This window comes from Physeter macrocephalus, chromosome 7 (assembly GCF_002837175.3).
Source record: "Physeter macrocephalus isolate SW-GA chromosome 7, ASM283717v5, whole genome shotgun sequence".
Lineage (NCBI taxonomy): Eukaryota > Metazoa > Chordata > Mammalia > Artiodactyla > Physeteridae > Physeter > Physeter macrocephalus.
The window spans coordinates 35,159,891-35,182,248 of NC_041220.1; the positions used below are offsets into that span (position 1 = coordinate 35,159,891).

Sequence of the window (22,358 nt, forward strand, 5' to 3'; positions counted from 1 at the left end):
AAAAACAACACTGGGTCCTGATGTGCTCATCAGTGTGGACATGGGTGTAACTAGGGATCCAGAGTTAGGACTGGGAGGTTATCTTCCAGGTATACTCAGGACAGTCAGCTTAAAATCAGCCAGGCCAAAAGAAGGCAAAACAAAAGAGCACTTAGTTTGCTTGCTTTTACTTGTTATTTTTGTCATAGTCAGACCAAGACAAAGAATAAGGGAGAGGAAGCATGCTGCTGGGGTGTCTGATGTATGTCGAATGGCAGAGCCTTGTGTTTTGCTTGAGTCTTCTGTGCATAGGACATCTTGAAGCTGAGAAGGGGTTTTGGGGGGCTAATAAGAAGAAACTCGGACCAGGAGAGGCCAGCAGCACAGCTGTGGGTTCAAGCTGCCAATCAGACTCACAAGACACAAAGAGGCTTTAATTTAATAATATGGTTAGGAAGCACTGGCAAAGGAGGCAAAGCAGGAGATACAGCACCTTCATCTCATCGGGAGGCCCAGAAGCTTCTTTGCCCCTCACCCACTTGGGGTATGTACCAGGGATGAGAGCCAAGGTGTGTAGCACTCACCTTGACACACACAAGTCGTAGTCTCTTTTTCCCACCAACCTTTTATGCCATCCTAGTTATGCAGCCACCTCACAGCTCCACTAATGCACACCAGAAACAAGGCAGATATAACATTCTCCATTTATCTCAACTCTATTTTTGAGACAACAGTGCTGTGGGAAAGCCAGGTCATTTTCAGGTGGGCCTGTGTCAGCCCAGGCCTCATGTTAGCCTTTTACCCACAGTAGGCGTTATGGGTTGAATTACGTCCCTCAGAAAGATATGTTAAAGTCCCCAACACCAGTACCTATGAATGTGACCTTTTTTGGAAATAGGGTCTTTGCAGATATAATCAAGATGAGGTCGCACTCTATAAGGGTGGGCCGTAAATCCAATATGACAGGCGTCCTTGTAAGAAGAAAAAACAGAGATACAGGGACAGGAGCTCCATGCGAAGACATAGGTATGTACAGGGAGAAGATAGCCGTGTAACAGCAAAAGTAGATTGGGGTGATGTGCCTGCAAGCCAAGGAGTGCCTGGGGCCATCAGATACTGAAAGAGACAGGAAGGATGCTCACCTAGAGTCTTTGGAGGGAACTTAACCCTGCTGATACCTTGATTTTTATACTTGTAGCCTCCAGAAGTGTGAGAAAATAAATTTCTGCTGTTATGTAAGTCTTGCCAGTCTGTGGTATTTTGTTACAGCAGGCCTAGGAAACAAATACAGTAGGTAAAAATAGAAAATTCAGTTGCCCTAAATAAATTTTAAATCCCCTGGCTTCAGTAAATGACATTCTAGGTTTTCTAAAATAATACATAGCCAAGATTGCCCAGTTACAGATCCTGATTTTTATGAGATCTTAGGGAAAAGGTGAGTTTCTTAAAGACTGGAGGTGGGCAAATATACTTTTTATTTACAAAGATCAAACCCACAAATTGTAGGCTAAGGAGCTCTATCAAGTGTAATGTTATAGGGGAGTGTTAATGGGATGGTTTTACAAGCACGTAGAAAAGAAAGCATCCTACGTTCCATATGAATAAATTATACCAGACCAATTTGGAGTTCCTTTTTTTGATAGAATTGTTAGACATGATTTTTTTTTAAAAAAAATATTTATTTATTTATTTATTTATGGCTGTGTTGGGTCTTCGTTTCTGTGCGAGGGCTTTCTCTAGTTGCGGCGAGCGGGGGCCACTCTTCATTGCGGTGTGCGGGGCCTCTCACTGTCGCGGCCTCTCTTCTTGTGGAGCACAGGCTCCAGACGCGCAGGCTCAGTAGTTGTGGCTCACGGGCCTAGTTGCTCCGCGGCATGTGGGATCCTCCCAGACCAGGGCTCGAACCTGTGTCCCCTGCATTGGCAGGCAGATTCTCAACCACTGCGCCACCAGGGAAGCCCCTAGACATGAATTTTAATTATCTGTTCAATATGATTCAACACGACAAAAGTGCCAGGAAAGGTAAAATGAACTCAGAGGTCATAATAAAAGGATACGGCCTAGATCAAGGAAAATGATGGGTCTCCCTCGCTTCTGTGCTGGGCAGACCCTGCCTGGATTATGTCATCAGTATTAAGCAGCACCCCCTAGAAATGCACAGGCATCTGGAGGGGATGCTAAGATACTGGGCAGGGAATCAGGGTCCTTGATCTGGGTCACCATTACTGCAAACACTCGACCTGTCTGGGAGGGCCTGTCCTGACACCTGAGACCCAGTCAACTTGCCTGTAACTTGGAGGCAGAAAACTCTGTCCCCAGGAGTGATTTTGAGAGGTTCTGCTCGTGTCTTATTTATTTTTGTGTCATCAGTGCCTAGTATACCACCTGGTACATAAAAATTATTTGTGAAATATATAACATTAAATGGTAGTCCCCACCCCCTCCCCCAAATTGCATGGTAATCCCAAGACCAGTTCTGGTGTGAGTTCGTGGGGTGTAACTGGGTGGGCTGACTCTATTTCTATCCACAGGAGCCCGCTAGGTTAAGGCCAACTTGGACCATTTCTCTTCTTAAGGACATTTTTAAAGGGAAGATCCGTTCTACTTCATCACCATTGTTTTCAAACAGTCCTGTTTGGTCTAGGACCTCCCCATGGCCACTAAAGAATGGCCCCTAACCCCCAATGTTGGGGGAGGGTCTCTGCAGCCTCTACCAATAGAGAGGAAGGAGCCTCTTGGGGTCCAAGCCAAACCACTCCCTCAAACTGGTTGCAAAGAGTCTGGACTGGCTGGAAGAGCCTGGTTCTGAGGGGTCCCACGCGGGGTGCTGACAAATGAAATCCATCCTAACAATATCTCTTCTCCACTCACTCAAGCCTGAACTGAAGGCAGGAAATAATTTTTCCTTACCATCTTCTTTCAGAAGACCATTTGGCAACAATTTTCATAAAAGCTTTTGCAAGCAAAGATTTAAAAAAAAAGAAAAAAACTAAACTAAATGATGATTGCATTGGGCAGACTTTATAGGCTCCTGATTTCAGGCTGCCTCCTCCTAGTTGACTGTATTTCTCTCTCACTGAAACACATCACCTCTCTAATCAGCTGGCTTTGTTCCACTGCGGAATTGCCTGATAACCGTCTCAGCTTTTGCCCATCCTTGAGGGGCCTTGTACACACTGAAAGCGGAACTATGCCAGTCACAAAGTCTGAACTCTAATTCACCTCTACTGCTTAATGGCTACTCCACTCTGGGCTGGTCCTGTAAACTTTCTGAACTTCAGTTTCCACTAAAATAATAATAAGTCTGCTCTTGTTACCAAGTCCAAGCTTGTTCTGCTGGCCGCATGACAGGCCAGTAAATCGAGACGAGTTGTTGAGGCAAGGAATAGTGACTTTGTTTGGAAAGACAGCAGACCAAGAAGATGGTGGACTAATGTGCCAAAGAACCATCTTCCCGGAGTTAGAATTCAGTCTTCTTTTATACTAAAAGGGGACGGGGTGTGCTTGGTTGCAGGAAACCTCTTGATGCCAGAATCCTTTGTTCTTGCAGCTGTCCATGTAGGTCCAGTCACAATGTTCCTGTAAACCTCCAACAAGATATTATGCTCTGTTCTGCAACTTTTTATCTCTGTATGAATGGAAAAGTGTTATACCTTTAGAGGTCAGAGCCTTGAGAATGCACTCTCCGGCATACTTCAGACTATAGGCAACATTCTTAACTTATAGCAAAAGCAATAGAATACAAAGGTTAAAGTAAAAGAAAAAAGAGCTAATGTGGAGTCAGATTTGTTCTTCCTTGTTACACTAGGTCTCTGGGTTTGCTTTGCTTTATCTTATGAAGGTGCTTTCTAAATTCTAAACCAGCAGTCAGATATGAAGAATTACCTTTCCCTAATGGTCTCTGATCCAACTATTTTCTAATTCTGAGATGAGCGTTTACCTTTACATCATGTTATGTCACTCATCCATTTGTATCAATAGAAGGACTGCCATCATTCTGCATCTACTTATTGGGCACCTGTTATGTGACAGGCACTGCATAGGGGCTGGGGAGTTAGAGGTAAAAGATGGAGCTGTCAGTAATTTTCAGCAAAGAATGCTATGGAGCACATGGGGTTGATACCCAATCCAGACGGGGGTGGGAGGGTCTGGGATTGGAGGAGTCGCAGAGAATCCTCCCTAGAGTGCGGGTGTCCTTGCTGAGTTCTGGAGGATTTGAAGGAGTTAACCAGGTGAAGGAGTCAGGAGAGGATGAGCATTCCTCTCAGAACAAGTGGCGGCATGTGAACCTAGAGAATAGTGTGTGTTTCTCAAAGGGGGTGCTATCAGCAATTTGAGGGGACAAAGGTACTTGTATGAGACCCTCCCATGCATTGGAGGATGCCAGGCATCCCTGTCCTCAGGCACGAAATGTCACAGTACCTCCCCCCCGCCCCCCCAAACACACAATCAGTATGACAGTAAAAAATGCTTCCCATTTACAAATGCATACCTCACCACTCCATCAGGGAGACTGGTGCCCTTCCCTGGTTGAGAACCACTGCTAAAAAATGAATAGTGGCATGACTTAGGAACCAGAGTATGACTGGGGAAGAAAAAAATGAGGAAAGCAGAGGCCAGATCATAAGTGGCCTTATATGCCATCCTAAGGAGTTTACTTTCTAGGGGAAACGTCCTTGATTAGGGATAGATAGATGGTATATTAAAGGGCTTTGGATTGAACCTGGCACATAATACACGGTCAATAAATTTCAGAGCTCTATATCTCTCAGGATCCTGCCAAACCCACTTCAGTTAGCACCTGTCCTGTTCTTATGCATATGTACTGTCTGTACACTTCCCGAGTATACATCGCAGTCAAACTGGCCGATGACGGTTAGCTCTCTAATGTCCATTCAACTGAAGGGAAACACTGGGGAGGGGCAAGACAGCTCCAAGAAGTCAGCAAGGTGTGCGGCAGACTCAATCCCAAGGATCTTGGGCTCTTCTCTGCTCTTATGGCCTCGCACTCTGGCTGCCTAAGGTCTCAATACAAGCAGACTACAACTCAGAAAGCAACTGAGCCCTTCTATACCAACAGCCACGGCCATCAGTCAAGGCACCTACCACTCGCAGGTGCAATTGCCTGATTACTAATCCATCTCCCACACTAGACTATGACCTTCCTGAGGGCTGGGAAGCCAGTCTGTTCTCTGTATCCTCAGTGCCTACTCAGTGCCTGGCACATGCTGGACGTTCAGTAAGTGTTCATTGGAACGAATGACTGAGAGAGTAAGTGAACCTTCTCTGACTACAAGCCCAGCAACGTGACCAAGGATTTCTCCCACTTCTCTACCATCTTGTGAGAACAGACACTCAGTCCAGTTGTATGCCCCAGAGTTTGGGTTGAGTGGAAGAAGAGAAGAAGAGAGCTCAGGGGAGAGGAACGTCATAGGGGAGGATCCACTTTTGAAGAATTTGGCTACTGGATTCATCGTGGTCAGTAAATTTCATCAGAAACACACATGAGAAGAAGAGGGACTCCTGTCTTAGCAAGTCAGGGACCATTGTGATGACCTGCCTTAGGAAGAGGACATTGTAATATGCAGTGGGGTTTTCCTGCCTGTAGTTTCCAAAGTTGGTTCTAATTAAATTGTAAACTTCTAGAACAGAACACATGTCCACACAAACACAATAGCAGCATTATTAATAACAGTCCAAAAGTGGAAACAACCCAAATGTCCATCAACTGACAGATGGATAAACAAAATGTGCTATATCCATACAATGGAATATTTCTCAATCATATAAAGGAATGAAGTACTGACACATGGTACAATGTGGATGAACCTTGAAAATGTTACACTAAGTGGAATAAGCCAGATGCCTAGGACCACATATTATATGATCCCATTCATGTTACAGGCCAGAATAAGGAAATCTATAGAGATAGAAAGTAGATTAGTGGTTGTTTAGGACTGTAGGGTATGGGAAAGTAGGGAATGATAGCTAAAGGGTACAGCTTTTTTTTTTTAAATTGAAGTATAGTTGATTAACAATGTTGTGTTAGTTTCTGGTGTACAGCAAAGTGATTCAATTATATTCTTTTTCAGTTTTTTTCCATTATATTTATTACAAGATAATGAATATAGTTCCTGTACTATACAGTAGGACCTTGTTGTTTACCTATTTTATATATGGAAGTTTGTATCTGCTAATCTCAAACTCCTAATTTATCCCTCCCCCTGCCTTTTCCCTTTGATAACCATAAGTTTGTTTTCTATGTTTGTGAGTCTCTTTCTGTTTTGTAAATAAGTTCATTTGTGTCATTTTTTTTAGATTCCACATATAAGTGATATTATATGATATTTGTCTTTCTCACTTCACTTAATATGATAATCTCTAGGTCCATCCATCCATGTTGCTGCAAATGGCATTATTTCATTCTTTTTTATGGCTGAGTAATACTCCATTATATATATATATATGTACCACATCTTCCTTATCCATTCCTCTGTCGGTGGACATTTAGGTTGCTTCCATGTCTTGGCTATTGTGAATAGTGCTGAAATGAACATTGGGGTGCACGTATCTTTTCGAATTAGAGTTTTCTCCAGATATATGCCCAGGAGAGGGATTGCTGGATCATATGGTAGCTCTCTTTTTAGTTTTTTAAGGAACCTCCATACTGTTCTCCATAGTGGCTTACACCAATTTACATTCCCACCAGCAGTGTAGGAGGGTTCCTTTTTCTCTGCTCCCTCTCCAGCATTTATTATTTGTGACTTTTTAATGATGGAAATTGTACACTTTAAGTGGATGAATTGTACAGCATGTGACTTATATTTAATAAAGCTGTTAAAAACAAAACAAAACTTCTAAAGCAGGGTGTTAACCTGGGCTTTTGAGAACTATGTACCACCCGGAATAGCATGCCAGAATTGGCACGTCTGCATATTCCTGAGTCTGTCAAGTTGACTGAATTCTCTGTGACCCCCCTCCCCTCTGCAGAGCTGAGTGCCCCTTCACAGGGCTCACTGCAATGCCTGACTACATGGAAAGAATGTGATGAATATTAATGTCATCAAATATGCAAATTCAGTCTTAATTATTTAAAGAAAATGATTAGTGTCTACTTTTAAGCTAGTAACTAACCAAGGAATAGAATGCAATAGGTTTCCCTACCTCCATTGCTGTAGAAAAGGGAATGATTATGACTTCCATTCTGATGTGTAAGATTTTTTAATTCTAAAGTATTATTTGTAATATTCTTTCTGGTCATTTTTATGTTATTCAAAGCTTTTCAAAATCCGTTGAATGACCTTATAGGGGTTATGTCAATATGTCAAGTTTGACAAGGTTCTCAACCTTTAAACTGAAAACTTTTGCATCATCAGAAAAACACCCCCTGAATCAAGTAAATGTTGATTTATATGATTTTTCTGTAAATGACTGGAACCACAAAAAGCAGAGAAATGTCATTTGCATTATCTGACTTTGAGGAACTGTATTTGATAGACCCTTTTCTCGGTAAATATCACGAAGGGAAAAGGTAGTAGAGGCTTGTTGAACTGGACTGTTTTGCATTTTTTAAAATTTGCATTGGTGTTTCAAGCTACTTAAAAGGTCTAAGGAAATAGCTCTTTTTTTTTTTCTTACTAAAGAAAGTGAGTGTGTGCTCACACTCACCCAAAATACTCCTCTAAATTTGAAATTTTCGTACTGAGGTCCCGTGTGCCTAGTTTTCTTTCTGGGATCTGGGATCCCACTGCATCCCCTTTTGCTTACTTAACAGCGCACCCTCTTTACGATTTGTAACCCAGCGCCTGTCCTGGCTGCGTGGCGCGGGAGATGTGCACGGGCAGCCCTCCCCCTGGTAACCGTGCAGCCACATTCTGGTGATGGACCCCAGCGGCCCAGCACCAGAACGTGGAAACAGCTGACTGCTGACTCAGAGGGGGAAAGCAAGCCACCCACGAATCTCATTGCAGCTAGCTGCTGCATCCCTATCCCATAATCCCTTGCTTGGTCTGCTGCAGTCTTTTCAACAGACGCTGAGTGAGAAAAAGATGTCCTGTAAGATAAAGATTGATTGGTTTGAATACCGAAAGGGGTCTCCCACTTGTTAATGACCCAGAAACATTCCTGCCGACTTTCCTGAGCCTTCTCTTATTTCCTCCATTTTTCTCTTCCTCTCTTCTGTTCATGAGCTGGCACATCACTCCATAGAGCAGAAGATATGCTGGGCTTCTGATGATGGCTGCACTGCATGGTAGGGAATTTTAACCAGTCTCTTTGCATGGTGTTTCCAAACTTGAGATGTTAGCAGAAATGTGCATTGATCTTGTGGATTGTCGCGGGGCTGCAGCGCCAGGCCGGGGAGGAGTGAATTCTTTGCCTCGTTAATTAGTCTGTCTGCAGAAATGGGTAGGTCCTAAATGTTCGGATAGCTTAGTCTTATGCCAGGTGAATAACTAATTTCTTCTGCTGTCTCTGTTCTGGCTCCCCGAGACCCCACCCCTTCTCTCTCATGATGATGCTGTATGCTCTGTAACTATAAGATAGAGGGAGACCCCCACTCTGCTTAAACAAAAGCATCATATTAACAAGAATAGGGAGAAAGTCATGCAGGATTTTTCTTATCACGTTTCTAATGTGATCTGACTAGATCTTCATTTTTACTATGTATGTCGGCCTATTTTAAATATGAGATTTGTTTTCCCCGTGCATCTCTCTGCTGGGTACAAAGATGGGGATGAAGTGTTTAATTTGCAAGATTCCTTCCTTGGTACCCCAGGGTGGAGGAGACTGGGATTCGACCCTTCCCCCACTGTGTCCTCTGTTAGAGAACCCTGGGGTTGAGTGCCACAGTTCCCAGTTACCATTGGAAACCCATTCATTCATAATGCATGCCTCGACCCTCTGAATTCTGAATGCCATTGATAATCGGAAAATATGCAGGAGATCATTTGGGGTCTTTTCTGACATTTTTTTCCCTGCCTTTGAAATAGGCTCAAATCTGGGTGGAGTTCAATGGTAGCATTACACAGAAGGGAGATAAAAAAGAAAAAAAAAAAACTTGGGTTGGACCTTAGGTTTGCTTCCTGAAACAGTGGGTCTCATTCTGTATCATCTTTGCAGAAACAATGATGCCCCACCCTGTCATTATTCCTTATTTGGTGGGGGGAGGGGCGGGATAGGAGAGCAAGTAGGAAGCCTATTTATTTTAAACTAAAAATTGAATGTTAATTAGTAGATTTCTGAACATCAAGGTAAAATGATATTTCTGTCTTAAACGATGGTTTCAGTGTCACAGCTTTAAGGAACAGATCTCAATTCAGAATGAGGCATTTTAAAAATTATTAGTTCGGTTCTTTGGCTTAGATCATTTTACAGTAGTTTTATTCCTCGTGAATAAATTGTTAGAGGTTTTTTGTTCTTGGTTTTGTTTTAATTAGAATATGTAAAGAGAGCCATTTGTTTGCCCAGTTGCTTGAATCGATCTCTTAAGTATTAGGATTCACTCCTGCCTACTGTGAACCTATTTTCTGGTGTCTTTCAGTATTTTCGGGCAGATGCTTTAACAGCATCTTTCCCAAGCCACTGTAGTGTTAAATAATGCACGCCCCTCCCAAGCAAGCACACAATGAGAAGTTTCCTGTGTGCTGTGGTACAAGAAAGCAGCTTTCTGCTGCAGGGATGAGAATAGTGGTCTTTCCTAAACCTCTAAGTATTTCTTTCCAATTTTCTCCTAGAAAGACACAAGGGATTGGCATCGGAAAGGTTAAAACACGGCAGAAGTAAAAATGTTCTCTGATAGAATGTGCTGTTTCAAGAAATAGGAATGTAGCGTATATATAACCCACACATTTTTAAAATGGAGAATAAAATCTATACACATTTTCACCATAGTTAATATTATAATCCTGAGATGACTTAATTTTTTTATTTATATGATAACAAAAGCTGAGTGGATTTTGTTGCTTGTGAAATAAAGTAAAAAATACTCATTCTTTGTCTTACTCAGAAATAAAAATGTCCTTTACTTGGATACCATTAGACATTAATTTCTCCAAACTCATGACTTTCTTTTATCTATCCTTATTAAGTAGAAAAAAAATCCTAAATATGTGGCAATTTTTAAAAATTTAACTAAGCTTAATTTTTGACTCCCGTGTGCCTTTTTTCATTATCTCTCAGATAAAACTAAGACTTTAACCAAACATTTGTGTGTATTATTGAGATGTATAGAAGAGAAGTACTTTCAAACTTTAAAAAAACTGCTACCAAATGATTTACTGTCAGTTTTTTTTCTTTTAAAAAAAGTGACTGAATTACTTCTACTTGTGGCAAAATTCTCATTTGCACACACCTGTAATTGCTTTTTTTAAAAAAAAACTCTGATGCCATCTGTGCCCCTTTATTACTTATGTAAGAATTTTAGTGTAGATTTTATAGAATATGCTCTATAATGAGCTTGGCTGTTAGGGTTCTTTGAATATTATTATTATGCAGATTGTTTGAATTTAACTGATCAGGTTTCCTTCTAGAATTTGAAGATTTAGATTAGACCAAATACTGAAGATAAAGAAGCCCAGTATAATTATTCAAATAGCATCATTGGAGGAGACATTCATTCCTGCTTTTTGCATGCTAGTCTGTCTACCTTTTCCTACTTGCCCTCTTCTGCCTTCATATTCTCAATAGCTTCCATTCCTCTGTTAAGTGCCTTTTATTATTATTCTTGAAAACTTAATAGTTTAAGTAAACATTTATTTTAATAAACAACAGATTTAAGTAATATGCTTCCATCCACCCGGGCAAAGAGGGGGTTGCTGTTTTGGTAGGACTGTGTCTTTTGAAGTTCTGATGTAGAACGCATTTCTCTTCCCCCTTCTTACTATCCTCACCCAACTCCCAGAGCTTAGGGCCCTGGCTGCCCTCTGCCTTTCCCAGAATATTCAGCCTCTTTGTGTAGTCCCCAAGGAAAGCAAGGGAAGAGACTTGGCAAGGTGATGAATGTGGAGAGAGGAGACCCCACTCACCCTGACTGTCCCAGGGCACTGTAAAGTGAAGGTCAATTAGCCTGACCACTTAACACTTCATCACACAGGGCCAGCCTTCTGGAACTTAGAAAACCCAAAGTAAATCTTTTTTTTTTTTTTTAATTTTATTTTTATCTTTGGCTACGCTGGGTCTTCATTGCTGTGCGTGGCTTTCTCTAGTTGCAGAGAGCCGGGGCCACTCTTCGTTGTGGTGCGCGGGCTTCTCATTGCGGTGGCTTCTTTTGTGGAGCACGGGCTCTAGCCGCATGGGCTTCAGTAGCTGTGGCACGCGGGCTCAGTAGTTGTGGCACGCAGGCTCTAGAGCGCAGGCTCAATAATTGTGGCGCATGGGCTTAGTTGCTCTGCGGCATGTGGGATCTTTGCAGACCAGGGCTCGAACCCATGTCCCCTGCATTGGCAGGTGGATTCTTAACAACTGCGCCACCAGGGAAGTCCTGAAAACCCAAAGCAAATCTTAAGAACTGACTACAAAAGGTGAGGACTTTTATGAAGAAGGTAATGACAAACAGTTATCTCTACTAAGGAAAGAGGTAGGGGAAACAGGCATAAATATTATAAAGACAAGTTGGGGGCATGGCTTAAAAATCAACTTCCATATGGTAAATCCCAGCAATCTAGGGAAGCTGTCATACATCTGACCCTGGAGAGAAGGAGAGCCCTTGGAGAGCTTGGGCACATCCTTCCCTGGAGACAGAAGTTAAAGTGGACGGCCTCCTCAGGTCCCCCTCCTCACCCCCCCACACACTCACACACCTACTGTCAAGAAAGATACTGCATCTGGCTTGTCTAATTTACAAAATGGCCCATTTGGGATAGAGGCTTGATTTCACTAGAAATAGGTCACCCTGTTTTAATTTCACTAAAGATTGTCCTCTTTTCTTTCCTCTGGTTGAGTCCTCAGTAACGATGCAAATCCCATCGAAGGTGAATAATAGTATGCTCATAAAGTTGAAAAATTCAAAATACTTTGTTTTTAAAATTGTGTTTTAATCTGTGCCTTGAGCTCTAGGTACCACCTGCTCTGGCAGGGAAAAGGTAGCATACTGGGAGTTATAGATAATCCTAGTGGTTGAAGATCTATTTTCTATAAATGTAAAAGAAGATTTTAGCATGGCCACACCACTGTCTTTGACCCAACCACAATGAAAAAGGTAAATATATTAATAAATAAATTCAGCTAAGTGGCAACAAAGAGAAGCCATAATCCAGGAATGCCATAAAATTAAACAATAGAAATGGAATCTAGTGCCTTTAAGATGATTTATAATCAAATATGCTGCTTCTTGCCCACAAATCACATGTTAAAATTTGATTTTCCTAAGGATTCTTGACCTGTTTCCCAACCATGTTTCCTAGCCCAGCCAGACAAGCTTTCACCAACTCCCTCCCCTTCTCCAGAAGATGCTTTCAGTCTGTCTTTTCTCTTCCATCCTCTTTTCCTCCTCTTCCTCACTCTAGTGTCAGAAATAAAGGGTTTGGAAAGTTTTCTGATCTCAGTGGTATAATTTGGAATGGGAAATACGGTTTCAACTTTGGAATTGTGGACGCGGACATTTTTCTTTCATTTCATCTCCTCCTATCAAATTCTTCTTTTCCATTTGGTTGTAATTTCCACCAAGTTGTAGATTTGAGACGGCGATCCGGGCAAAATGCCAGAGATGATGTGAGGAAAAAAATGCTGGGACAGGGTTTTTCTATGCCCAAGGATTTTGTTTGGTGATGGTTGCACTGTTTTTACTCATACAAGCTATGTTTAGTTGGCAAATCCCCACTAATAAAGAACTTATATGTCAACCTCCTTAGATTTTTTTTTATTTCCATGCATATGTGTCTTCAATAGTTCTCAATTTCTTTTCCTGCATTTGTGAGTGTGTTGAAATACGTCACTAAATATTTACCCTCTGGATCATGGCTTATGTTGCTAAGCATTAGACTATCACTTAGGAAGGCAGGTAATGTCTGACGTCAAGTGAAAATGTTCACATGAGATCAGCAAGTGCTGCTCTTTTCTGCTACTGGGACTGAGTCTGTTCCCATGTTATACCTTATTTGTTCAGTCCATTTGAAAAAAAAAATGTGTCTACTATGTACCAGGCATAGTTCTAGGTGCTGAGACTTCTGCAGAGCAATCAGATAAAAATCCCTGTCCTCATGAATTTTACATCCTAGTGGGCAGAGGGGAGACAATATGCAAAATAAATACATTGCACACTGAATTGGAGAGAGACCAGTGCTATGGAGAAAAACAGAGCAGTGATGGGGGTGGTAGCAAGTGCTAGGAGATAGGGGCAAGTTTCAGTTAGAAACAGAATGGTCAGATGAGAATGGTCAGGTGATGTTAAGCAAAGAGCTGGAGAGGGGAGTGAACCCCTCTGTAAGCAGTATTGTTGGTTTTCCGCCGACAAGGAACCTCAGCTGGTCTCCCCACACAAGAGCTCTCATAGCTGGTTCATGTCAATATTACACTAATGTTGGCTATTTGTGTAGTTTTACAATGGCTCTTCCTGCCTTTGCTTCTGTATCATTTCCTTTCTATTGGCCTTTTGTCAATGTGTCTGGTACTAGTTCCTGCATCCGAAAACATTTTGGCTCCTTCAGAGACAAAGTCCAGCCAGGTGTGTTTTCATGTGTTTCTCTCTAGAAATTAGTTTTGCGGATCTCCAGCAGAAGAGCAGTTCTATATTCTGATCTCTATTATCATACACTTATTTCTGCTGGTTATGTGAGTAAGAAGGATCTTTGACAGTTCAGAAACCAAGAATGGGGAAAGGAGAACAGCCGAGAGTATAGATAAGTATTTACAGCTTTTCTAATCAAAGGAGACCAGAAACTGTGGTGTGCCCAAGCACTTTGATGAAAGGCTCTCGGATATTTCGTGTACATTCCTTGCGGCATATTCCATTGGATAGAAGGCTTCCCACAGTGCTTCTGAGCATGACCCGTGCCTCCATTTTCCCTTCAGGAGTAGTCAAATTCCTTTCTACTGTGGGTGTCCAGTTATATTCAGGGAACCATCCTTATCCTGGCAAAATCTTGGTTTGGGGCTCTTTGGGGGTTTGGAAACCTTTTGTGTTGATTCTGGGAGTCCTGAAATCCAGATGTCTTCAACAGGTCACTTGTGACAGGTTGTAATATTGTCAAAATTTTAAATTACTGCTAATGAGTAAACTTAATTTACCATATAAATTAACAATACTAACAAAGACTCTCACCCACTACAATAATTATCATGAAATTAGAGTGAAAATTAGAATGAAATGTCTTTTATTTCCACTTTGGAGAATAAAAATGTCAGCTCAGGAAATTTCATTTAGTCAACATGTATCATTTGATTAAAACAAGTGTTTTTTCCTTGCCAAAAATCCAAAATTTAATGTTAAAAAAAAAGTAAAATCCAATATGATGTTTTCTCCCTGCTTGGTTCAGTACTCCACATGCCTGATTATTTCGAAGGGTTAAAGGAACATTTTCAAAAGCTATTCAAAATAAAATTCTTTTTAACTGATTTTAACTGCAAAGTTTAATATGATTTTTTTAAAAAAATATGGAACACTTCACAAATTGATGTGTCATCCTTGCTCAGGGACCAAACCAATCTTCTGTATCGTTCCAATATTAGTGCTGCTGAAGTGAGCACTCTACAATTTTTATGTCTCTCTCTCTCTCTCTCTCTCTCTCTCTCACACACACACACACACACACACACACACACACACACACACACACACGCACGCACGCACGAGAGCGCGCCAGGAAAGTGTTAAACTTGCCTAAGATTAGGTAACATCAACTTATCAGATAAGGCAGAAATCTTGAAATCCAAGCTTTCTGATTCACCGATTTTACTGGATGACCTTGGGCAAGTCATTTAAACCCTCAGCTTTGGTTTCCTTATCTTAAAGCCAGACAAATCCATTCCTTCCCTATGCTGATGTCTTAGGGATGCAGTTAAAGAAAAGCAGACAATGTGCCAACATTTTGAGCTCCTGAGAGAAGAGCTGTATTTAATCCAATCAATGGGTATCATTCTCTACTCTGGTTCTTTACGATGACAGTCTATGAAAGTCTAGCAGATAATGCTGGCTAATTAGGTATGTCACACCTACGCTGTTTAACTAATGCATGCAGTTCCGATTGAACGTGACACTCTTGTACAGCAGGTGCTTTTACAAGCTTGATCTGTTTATTAATTATGCTCTTTAGAGAACTTACCTAGAAGGCAGAGTTGGAAAATGGGTGTGTCGTGTTTGTAACTATACTCCAATATGTGTAAATAGCAGAATTTTCTGGAGAAAAGTTGACATGCCTTTATAGAAGTTGGTGATTTGGTAGGGGAGAAAGAAGACCGTCATTTATATTTGGAAAAGAGTGTTTCCTTTAGAAAATGTGGAATTGTTGATTCTGTTAACATAGGTCCCAGGCCAAGTTAAAATGTTATATGTAAACCAAGCTTCCATAGCACAGCTTTCTGAAAACCCAAGGTCAAGGGTGGTGGTTGTTTAAGGGGTGAAAAGGTCATGGGATTTGCATTCTGGCAAACTTCCTAACTGAGCCTCGGTTTTAAAAAATCTATAGAATGGGAATAATACTACTTCCTGCCTAGGGTCATATTGAACCTTAACTACTTTTTTTTTGGAAAGAGCATTTCCATTGGGAATTAAGAGGCTGTGGACACTTTACCAAATATTTAGAAAATTAGGTAGTGAGTTTTAGCTCAGCTTTGGTTCACCCCTTTGGGATACAAGCCAGAAATTCTTTAAGGTGATAAATGGAGCTATGTTTTATGTTGTAATTTTTCCCTCCCTTATTCTTTCATAAGCCCTCTGCTTTCTCTGTTACCCTCTTCCAATTCTCATTTTCTGGCTTGACCTTTCACATTTTGAAACCTCCTCTGAATTAATTCACTCACCAGGCACTCAGACACCCACACGCGAATACCAACAGACATTCTTAAAATAATAGAGACTACCTCTAGCTTTTGTCCCCATTCCATGGCAAACACATTTTAGTTCTGAAGAAAATACTCTGAACCCCATACAAATTTTTTCATGAAAAATTCTAATTATTTCATTCCTGGATATTAACAGTACGTAGGGAAGGAAACACTTTTCTTCTATACACTTAAGTTCTGTAACTGAAGCCTGTGAATTAAACTGGCAAAAGACAGATATCAGGAGAAAAAGGTATACACATTTTATTGATATTTCATCTTTCCAAAATAAAATATATATTTTATTAAACTTCATTGATTTACTATTTTAAATTTTACATGCATAGGGATTTCACAGAAAAGAAGAGACCATTAGACCCAAGACCACAGATTATGGAGAACTGACTAGACAAAGAAAAAGGGAGTTTGGACTCCAAGGGGCAGTAAATTGTGGGAAGGGGACCAGGATATGTATGGTAGATAAGGGTGGTTTAGTAAGGTTTGTTATGCATACTCCTCTCTGGTGATTAAGAGTCATCTTCTCTTCCTGGTATGGGAGAGTGGGGCACCTTTACAAATGGGAAATGTGTGCCCTGCTTTTAGGCAGATGGCAGGGGGAGAGGGCTCTTCCTCATCTGCTGCTTCTCAATCGCCTTCAGCTCAAAATAATCCTTATATCAAAGTGGCTTATTTGGGGGTGGCATATTTTGACCCCTTTCAAGTATAATAGTTGGGAAAACACATTCTATCCTAGTAAGACTATTCTATTTAACATAGACTATAATAAGACTATATCTATCTATCTATCTATCTATCTATTCAGATATAGTCATGACTGAAGGCATGAACAGGCAGGACTATGTAAGTATTTATCCCTTCAGCTGCCCCCACTTTGAAACCCAGCAAGCTACCTCTTCTTTGTTTCTTGCAGTAATTTAATTTTTCATACAATTTTTGAAGGTTACTTTCCATTTAGTTATTTCAAAATATTGGCTCTATTCCCTGTGTTGTACAACACATCCTTGAGCCTGTCTCACCCCCAGTAGTTTGTACCTCTCACTCCCCCACCTCTATCGCCCTCCTGCCCCCACTGGTAACCACTAGTTTGTTCTCTATATCCGTGAGTCTCCCAGCAAGCTACCTCTCTGTACAACATACCTTCTTCTAATTTGTTTTCTTTGCATGCTGAACCCGTGATTACTTTATTGATCTACAAATAGGCCCCTCACTGTACACCCTCTATAGCGATGAGGGTTGGTTATAGTCATGTCAAGGTCACAACATGGAATTCTACCCGTATTCATAACACAGTGCCTCTAGCGAATAAACCAATGATTGACTTGCATTTGCAGATTATTATATGTTTTTCCGTTTTGGTTTTTCTGTCTGACAGCGGCAGCGTGCAGGGTCAAAGACAGCCGGCCCCCCATGTCAGTGGTCTAGGATGGCAAGTGAAGCCACCAACATCCCAAGTCCTGTGGTGCGCCAGATTGACAAGCAGTTTCTGATTTGCAGTATATGCCTGGAAAGGTACAAGAATCCCAAGGTTCTCCCCTGTCTGCACACTTTCTGCGAGAGGTAAGCCTCCTCTGTGCTCAGAGAAGGGGGTTTCACAGACTGACCTCCTACAGCCTGCCAAAGGGTTCTTTCCAGAATTCTGCAGTTACCTATGGGAGACAATAAACCTTTTGTGCTTCTGATAGACATCTAGAAACGCAATCATGAGTTGCCAAGAATGTACTTTATTTCAAAGAACTATTATAAGCTGCAGAAAGCAATCCAATAGCTACTGATTTATTTCCACAGGAGATGGAGCATGAAATATTTTAAGATTCAAAAATGTTAAAAATTTTCCCATTGTTCTTTGTGAAACAGTTTTTGCCAACCATAGATCCCTCATGGTGGATCTTTGGTGAGGGCCAATTAAAAAGCTATCATTTTCAGGACTTCCCTGGCTGTCCATTGGTTAAGACTTCGTCTTCCAATGCAGGGGGTGCCGGTTTGATCCCTGGTTGGGGAGCTAAGATCCCACATGCCTCGTGGCCAAAAAACCAAACATAAAACAGAAGCAATATTGTAACAAATTCAATAAAAACTTTAAAAAATGGTCCACATCAAAAAAATCTTAAAAAAAAAAACCTATCATTTTCTCCCATATAACAAATCAGGTAAAATACCTACATATATGAGGAGTTAGTTGAAAGGAGGGAGCTTTCTTCCACAGATATTTCAGAAGACACATACTAATGGCATATTTGAATATTACGATGTTTCGGATAAAGAAAAAAACTAAATATATTAAATGATTATAAATCACCTGAATATACAATTTGCTGCATATGAAAACACACTTCTCTTTTTGGAAACTAAAATTATTTATTATTATTTTTTATTTATTTATTTATTTTTGAAAACACTTCTTTTAAAAAAATTTCTTGAATAGTTTTTTACATTGAATTAATCAGTTTTCAAAACATATTTTTACCCTCTCATTCAACTTACCCCATCAGCAATTAAGCATAAAAAAATGTTGTTGGTAATTAGTTTATCTGTGGTCTAATTTTAGTATTTCCCTAGTAAGTTTACATATTTTTCTTAAAGACAAATATGTTAATTATGTTTTATAGAAGTTTATTAAGTACGTTTTCTTTTATTAATTAATACACATAGTTAAAACTTTTTACCTCCTATCATAGAACAGGAAATTGGTATTTCCAATGACTTCAAATCAATGGTAATTACATTTACCATCCAGTTGACGGTACATTTGTTATCTCATTGAACGTGCTTTGAGTTGATTTACCTTGGAAGGTCTCAACTGCAACAGAATAACTATATCTTTGGTGGTGATGGATGGATGGAGAAGGTGGATTTGTTGCTGGTGGTTGTGATGTTTTGTTTGTTTTGCTTTCTTTGTTTTGGGTTGTTGTGGGGTTGTGTGTGTGTGTGCGTGTGTGTACAGTTTTTTTGTTTGTTTTAAGTGGTGGTATACAGGGCACTGATGCTTTGTACTTTATTCATAATTTTATACCTTGGCTTAAGTACTTTAAAATTCATATTCCAAAATGGCGAGATGGAGAGTGATTTTTTTCCCCCTCACTCAATGGATGTAGCTAAAGCATGACCGCCAGCTTTAACTGCCCATGGGTCCCTGGGCTCACATGGTAAGGGCATTACTTGAGAGGGAGGAGTCGACATAGATGGGCACTCTTTATACACGACGCTGAGAGCCACTCAGCGTGAGATTGGCAGGGCGGCCCTATTCCCCAGTGTTCAGTGTCTCGTCAGGCTGTCTTTGGCTCCTGTTTCCTTGCTCTTGCAGGTGAGAAGCAGCGCTTCCGGGCTGCCCGGGGTTGGCCTCCTGCCCTCCCAATTAGGTCTAGCCCATGCCACTTCCACTCCCCATCCAGTAGCTACTGCTGGAGATTTTCGGGATCCCACCATGGCAAGTCCCTAGGGAATGCTATGTGTTGAAATTGTTTTAGCATTGTGTGCATTGAACTGATTTCCTTTTGAAGGTGCTGGCGACTTTCCCTAAGATGGGAAAATTTTGTTTATGTAGAGACAAAACTTCACGGCTTGTCATGGAGAGAGACCCAGGACCCCTTATCTCCATCTCCTGCTGGGCACAAACACCGGCTGCTCAGTGGACAGCTGCTCTCTTACTCTCATTTGTTCTAAAATGCCATCAGTGGGGCTTGGAGGACACAGACACAGTCCCTGGCCTTATGAAGCTTCCAGCCAAGTGCAGGAGCCAGTTATTAAACACCTACTCACTCAGATTAATGTGAGATTAAACCAGTGACAGGGGCCATATACCAGAAGTACACAGGCAACCACGTAATAGGGGAGTTTGCTCTAGTCGGGGAAGGCTTCCCTGCAGAAGTGAGGAATAGGCAGAAATCCCAAGAATGAGGAAAAATTAATTTAGCAAAGGGGAGTGAACAGAAGAAAAGAATTTCAGGTATGTGCAAAGGTGTAGAGTGAGAGGGAATATAACACTTTGGAAGAACTTAGATAGGCCCAAATGTGCAGCAAATGAGGGGCAAAGACAGAAAATAAATAGGTCCAGATCATATAGGTGGGTAATCCATACTACCACATATGGATTCTTGTCTTCACTGTAAGAACAGTGGAAGCCATGGAAGGGTTTCATCTTAGATGTGAGGGGGAGGAGATTTAAATGGTCGGCTTTGCATTTGGGAAGGGTCACTCTGGTTGCAGTATGGAGAAGGGTGAGGGGGGTACAAGGTAGATGGCATTATACCAGGGGTAGGGCGACTGCAGACATCTAAACAAGGGTGTCTTCATACAGGTAGAGAGACCTGGGGAGGCTGGAACCATACTGAGGAGTTTCCAGGCTTTGGTGATGGGTTGCATGTGGACGGTGAAGACCAGCTGGGAATTACTGTTTTTAGAATGACTCATAATTCTGGTTTGCTTAGATGAAGGGATGGAGGTGCAGTTCACCGATGGGTGGAGGACACAGCGTGCGGGAATATCATGGGTTTGGTTTTGAACGTGTTGAGTTTTAGGACCTGTGAGACCTCTAAGAGGAGATGTCAAGAGAGCAGTTGGTGTACAGTTATGGGGCTCAGAGGAGGCATCCGTGGGAAGCAACATAAATATGAGAGTGTTATGTTTATCGGGCATTATAATATAGTATAATACCCCAGGGAAAGAAGAGGGCTTACGCTAAGCCTTGATTAACTCCAAACTATATTGACTCAGTAGAAAAGAGAGCAGGCAGGAGAACCAGGTGAGTGTGGTATCGGAAACCAAGGAAAGATAAAGTTTCATAAAAAGGAGGGGTGGGGAGGCAGTGCTCAAGCTTGATGAATGACAGAATCAAAAAATGTGTATTAGATTTAGATGTTGCTAGTGACGTTAGCAAAAGCTGTTTCATCTCTGGTGTTGATTCAGCGCTCTCTACTGTGTGACACACGGAAGGTCACTTAACCTCCTTGATGTCAGTTTCCCCATCCGCAAAATAAGAGAAATGGGGCAAAATCAGAGGTTTTCAAATTTGTTGGAGAAACTGGGAAACACTGTAGTGAAGTCGAGCTTAGATTCTGGTGCCAAATTGCCTGGGTTTGGACAACCGCTCTGCCTCTGACGGCCTAAGTCCCTTGGGCAAGTAACTTACCCTCTCTCTGCCTGTCTTTCCTCATACATTTAAAAGTGATCACAGGATCACTGGAAGTAAAGTTGACCCCCGAACAACACGGGTTTGAACTGCATGGGTTTACTTATATGCGGATTCTTTTCAGTAGTCAGTATTACAGGATGACAGGATCTGCGGTTGGTTGAATCTGCAGGTGTAGAACCCCGGATGTGGAGGAACTGGGTAATTGGAGGGCTGGCTCTGAGTTATACGTGGATTTTCGAATTTTCCACTGCACCAAGGGTCGGCGCCCCTAACTCGCGCGTTATTCAAGGGTCAACTGTATTAGCCATACATTTCGCTAATTAAATGAATTAAGGTGATGGCTCTTAAGGAGAGGCTCTTAAGAGATGGTGTTGGTGGGACTCTGGGTGCCCCATCCCTGTTTCAAACAAAACATTTCCACTTCGATGTGTTTTTAACATCTGAAATCTGCTTGTGATTTTATGTAAAAAGAGTTTCAGCGCCAACAGAAAAAATGTGACATGTTTCTTCCAATTTGTGTAAAAGTCCACAGATTCGTGAACGCCGTACTAGGTATTCTCGGCCAGTGCTTTTCAATCTTACATGTGCATACACATCGCTTGGGAATCTGATTCATCGGGCCTGCAGTGGGTCCTGCGAGTCTGCGTTTCTTCCAAGCTCCCCGTTGAAGGCCAGAGATGCTCACCTGTGGACCACACTTTGCCTGGGTGGCAAAGCTCGAGGAAACAGTACCCAAGTCACTGAGATTATCTGATCAGTTGACCGGTGCAATGTGAGGTGACCTATTGACTTCAGAACTAATCTTTTCCTAGTGAAGGAGACCACAACGGAAGTTATGCAGAGTAGCCCTGTAGTCACCGAGAACCTGTCTGGTAGCCCCTGCAGGAGCCCCAGTGTGCTGACTGCCCCGCTTCTGTTTCTGTGACAGGTGCCTGCAGAACTACATTCCTGCCCACAGTCTAACCCTCTCCTGCCCCGTGTGCCGCCAGACCTCCATCCTGCCCGAGAAGGGGGTGGCCGCGCTCCAGAACAACTTCTTCATCACAAACCTGATGGACGTGCTGCAGCGAACTCCAGGCAGCAATGCTGAGGAGTCCTCCATCCTGGAGACAGTCTCCGCTGTGGCTGCGGGGAAGCCTCTCTCTTGCCCAAACCACGATGGGAATGTAAGTGAGCGGATTGCAGGCACTGCCTGGCCGAGGGGCTGCTTGATTTGGGGAGGCTTTGGTCAATCACAGGGTACATACACTGAAAC

General features: G+C 41.8%; 1 protein-coding gene and 1 pseudogene across 4 annotated transcripts in view; one reads left to right on the top strand and one right to left on the bottom strand.

Annotated features, from left to right (window-relative positions):
- Positions 1-14,562: 14,562 nt before the first annotated feature.
- Positions 14,563-14,661, bottom strand: LOC112065707 (uncharacterized; annotated as a pseudogene).
- Positions 14,662-17,347: 2,686 nt separating this feature from the next.
- Positions 17,348-22,358, top strand: part of TRIM2 (tripartite motif containing 2) — a 168,403-nt gene continuing 163,392 nt past the window's right edge. For 3 of the 4 annotated variants that reach the window (XM_028491795.2, XM_028491793.2, XM_028491794.1), the window contains exons 1-2: positions 17,348-17,532; positions 22,032-22,269. In XM_028491795.2, coding sequence (XP_028347596.1) covers positions 17,399-17,532; positions 22,032-22,269 — 372 coding nt within the window. In that variant the 5' untranslated portion in view covers positions 17,348-17,398. Of the gene's footprint in view, positions 17,533-22,031; positions 22,307-22,358 lie in introns of all 4 variants that reach the window. The other variant, XM_055085940.1, reaches the window with a different exon arrangement.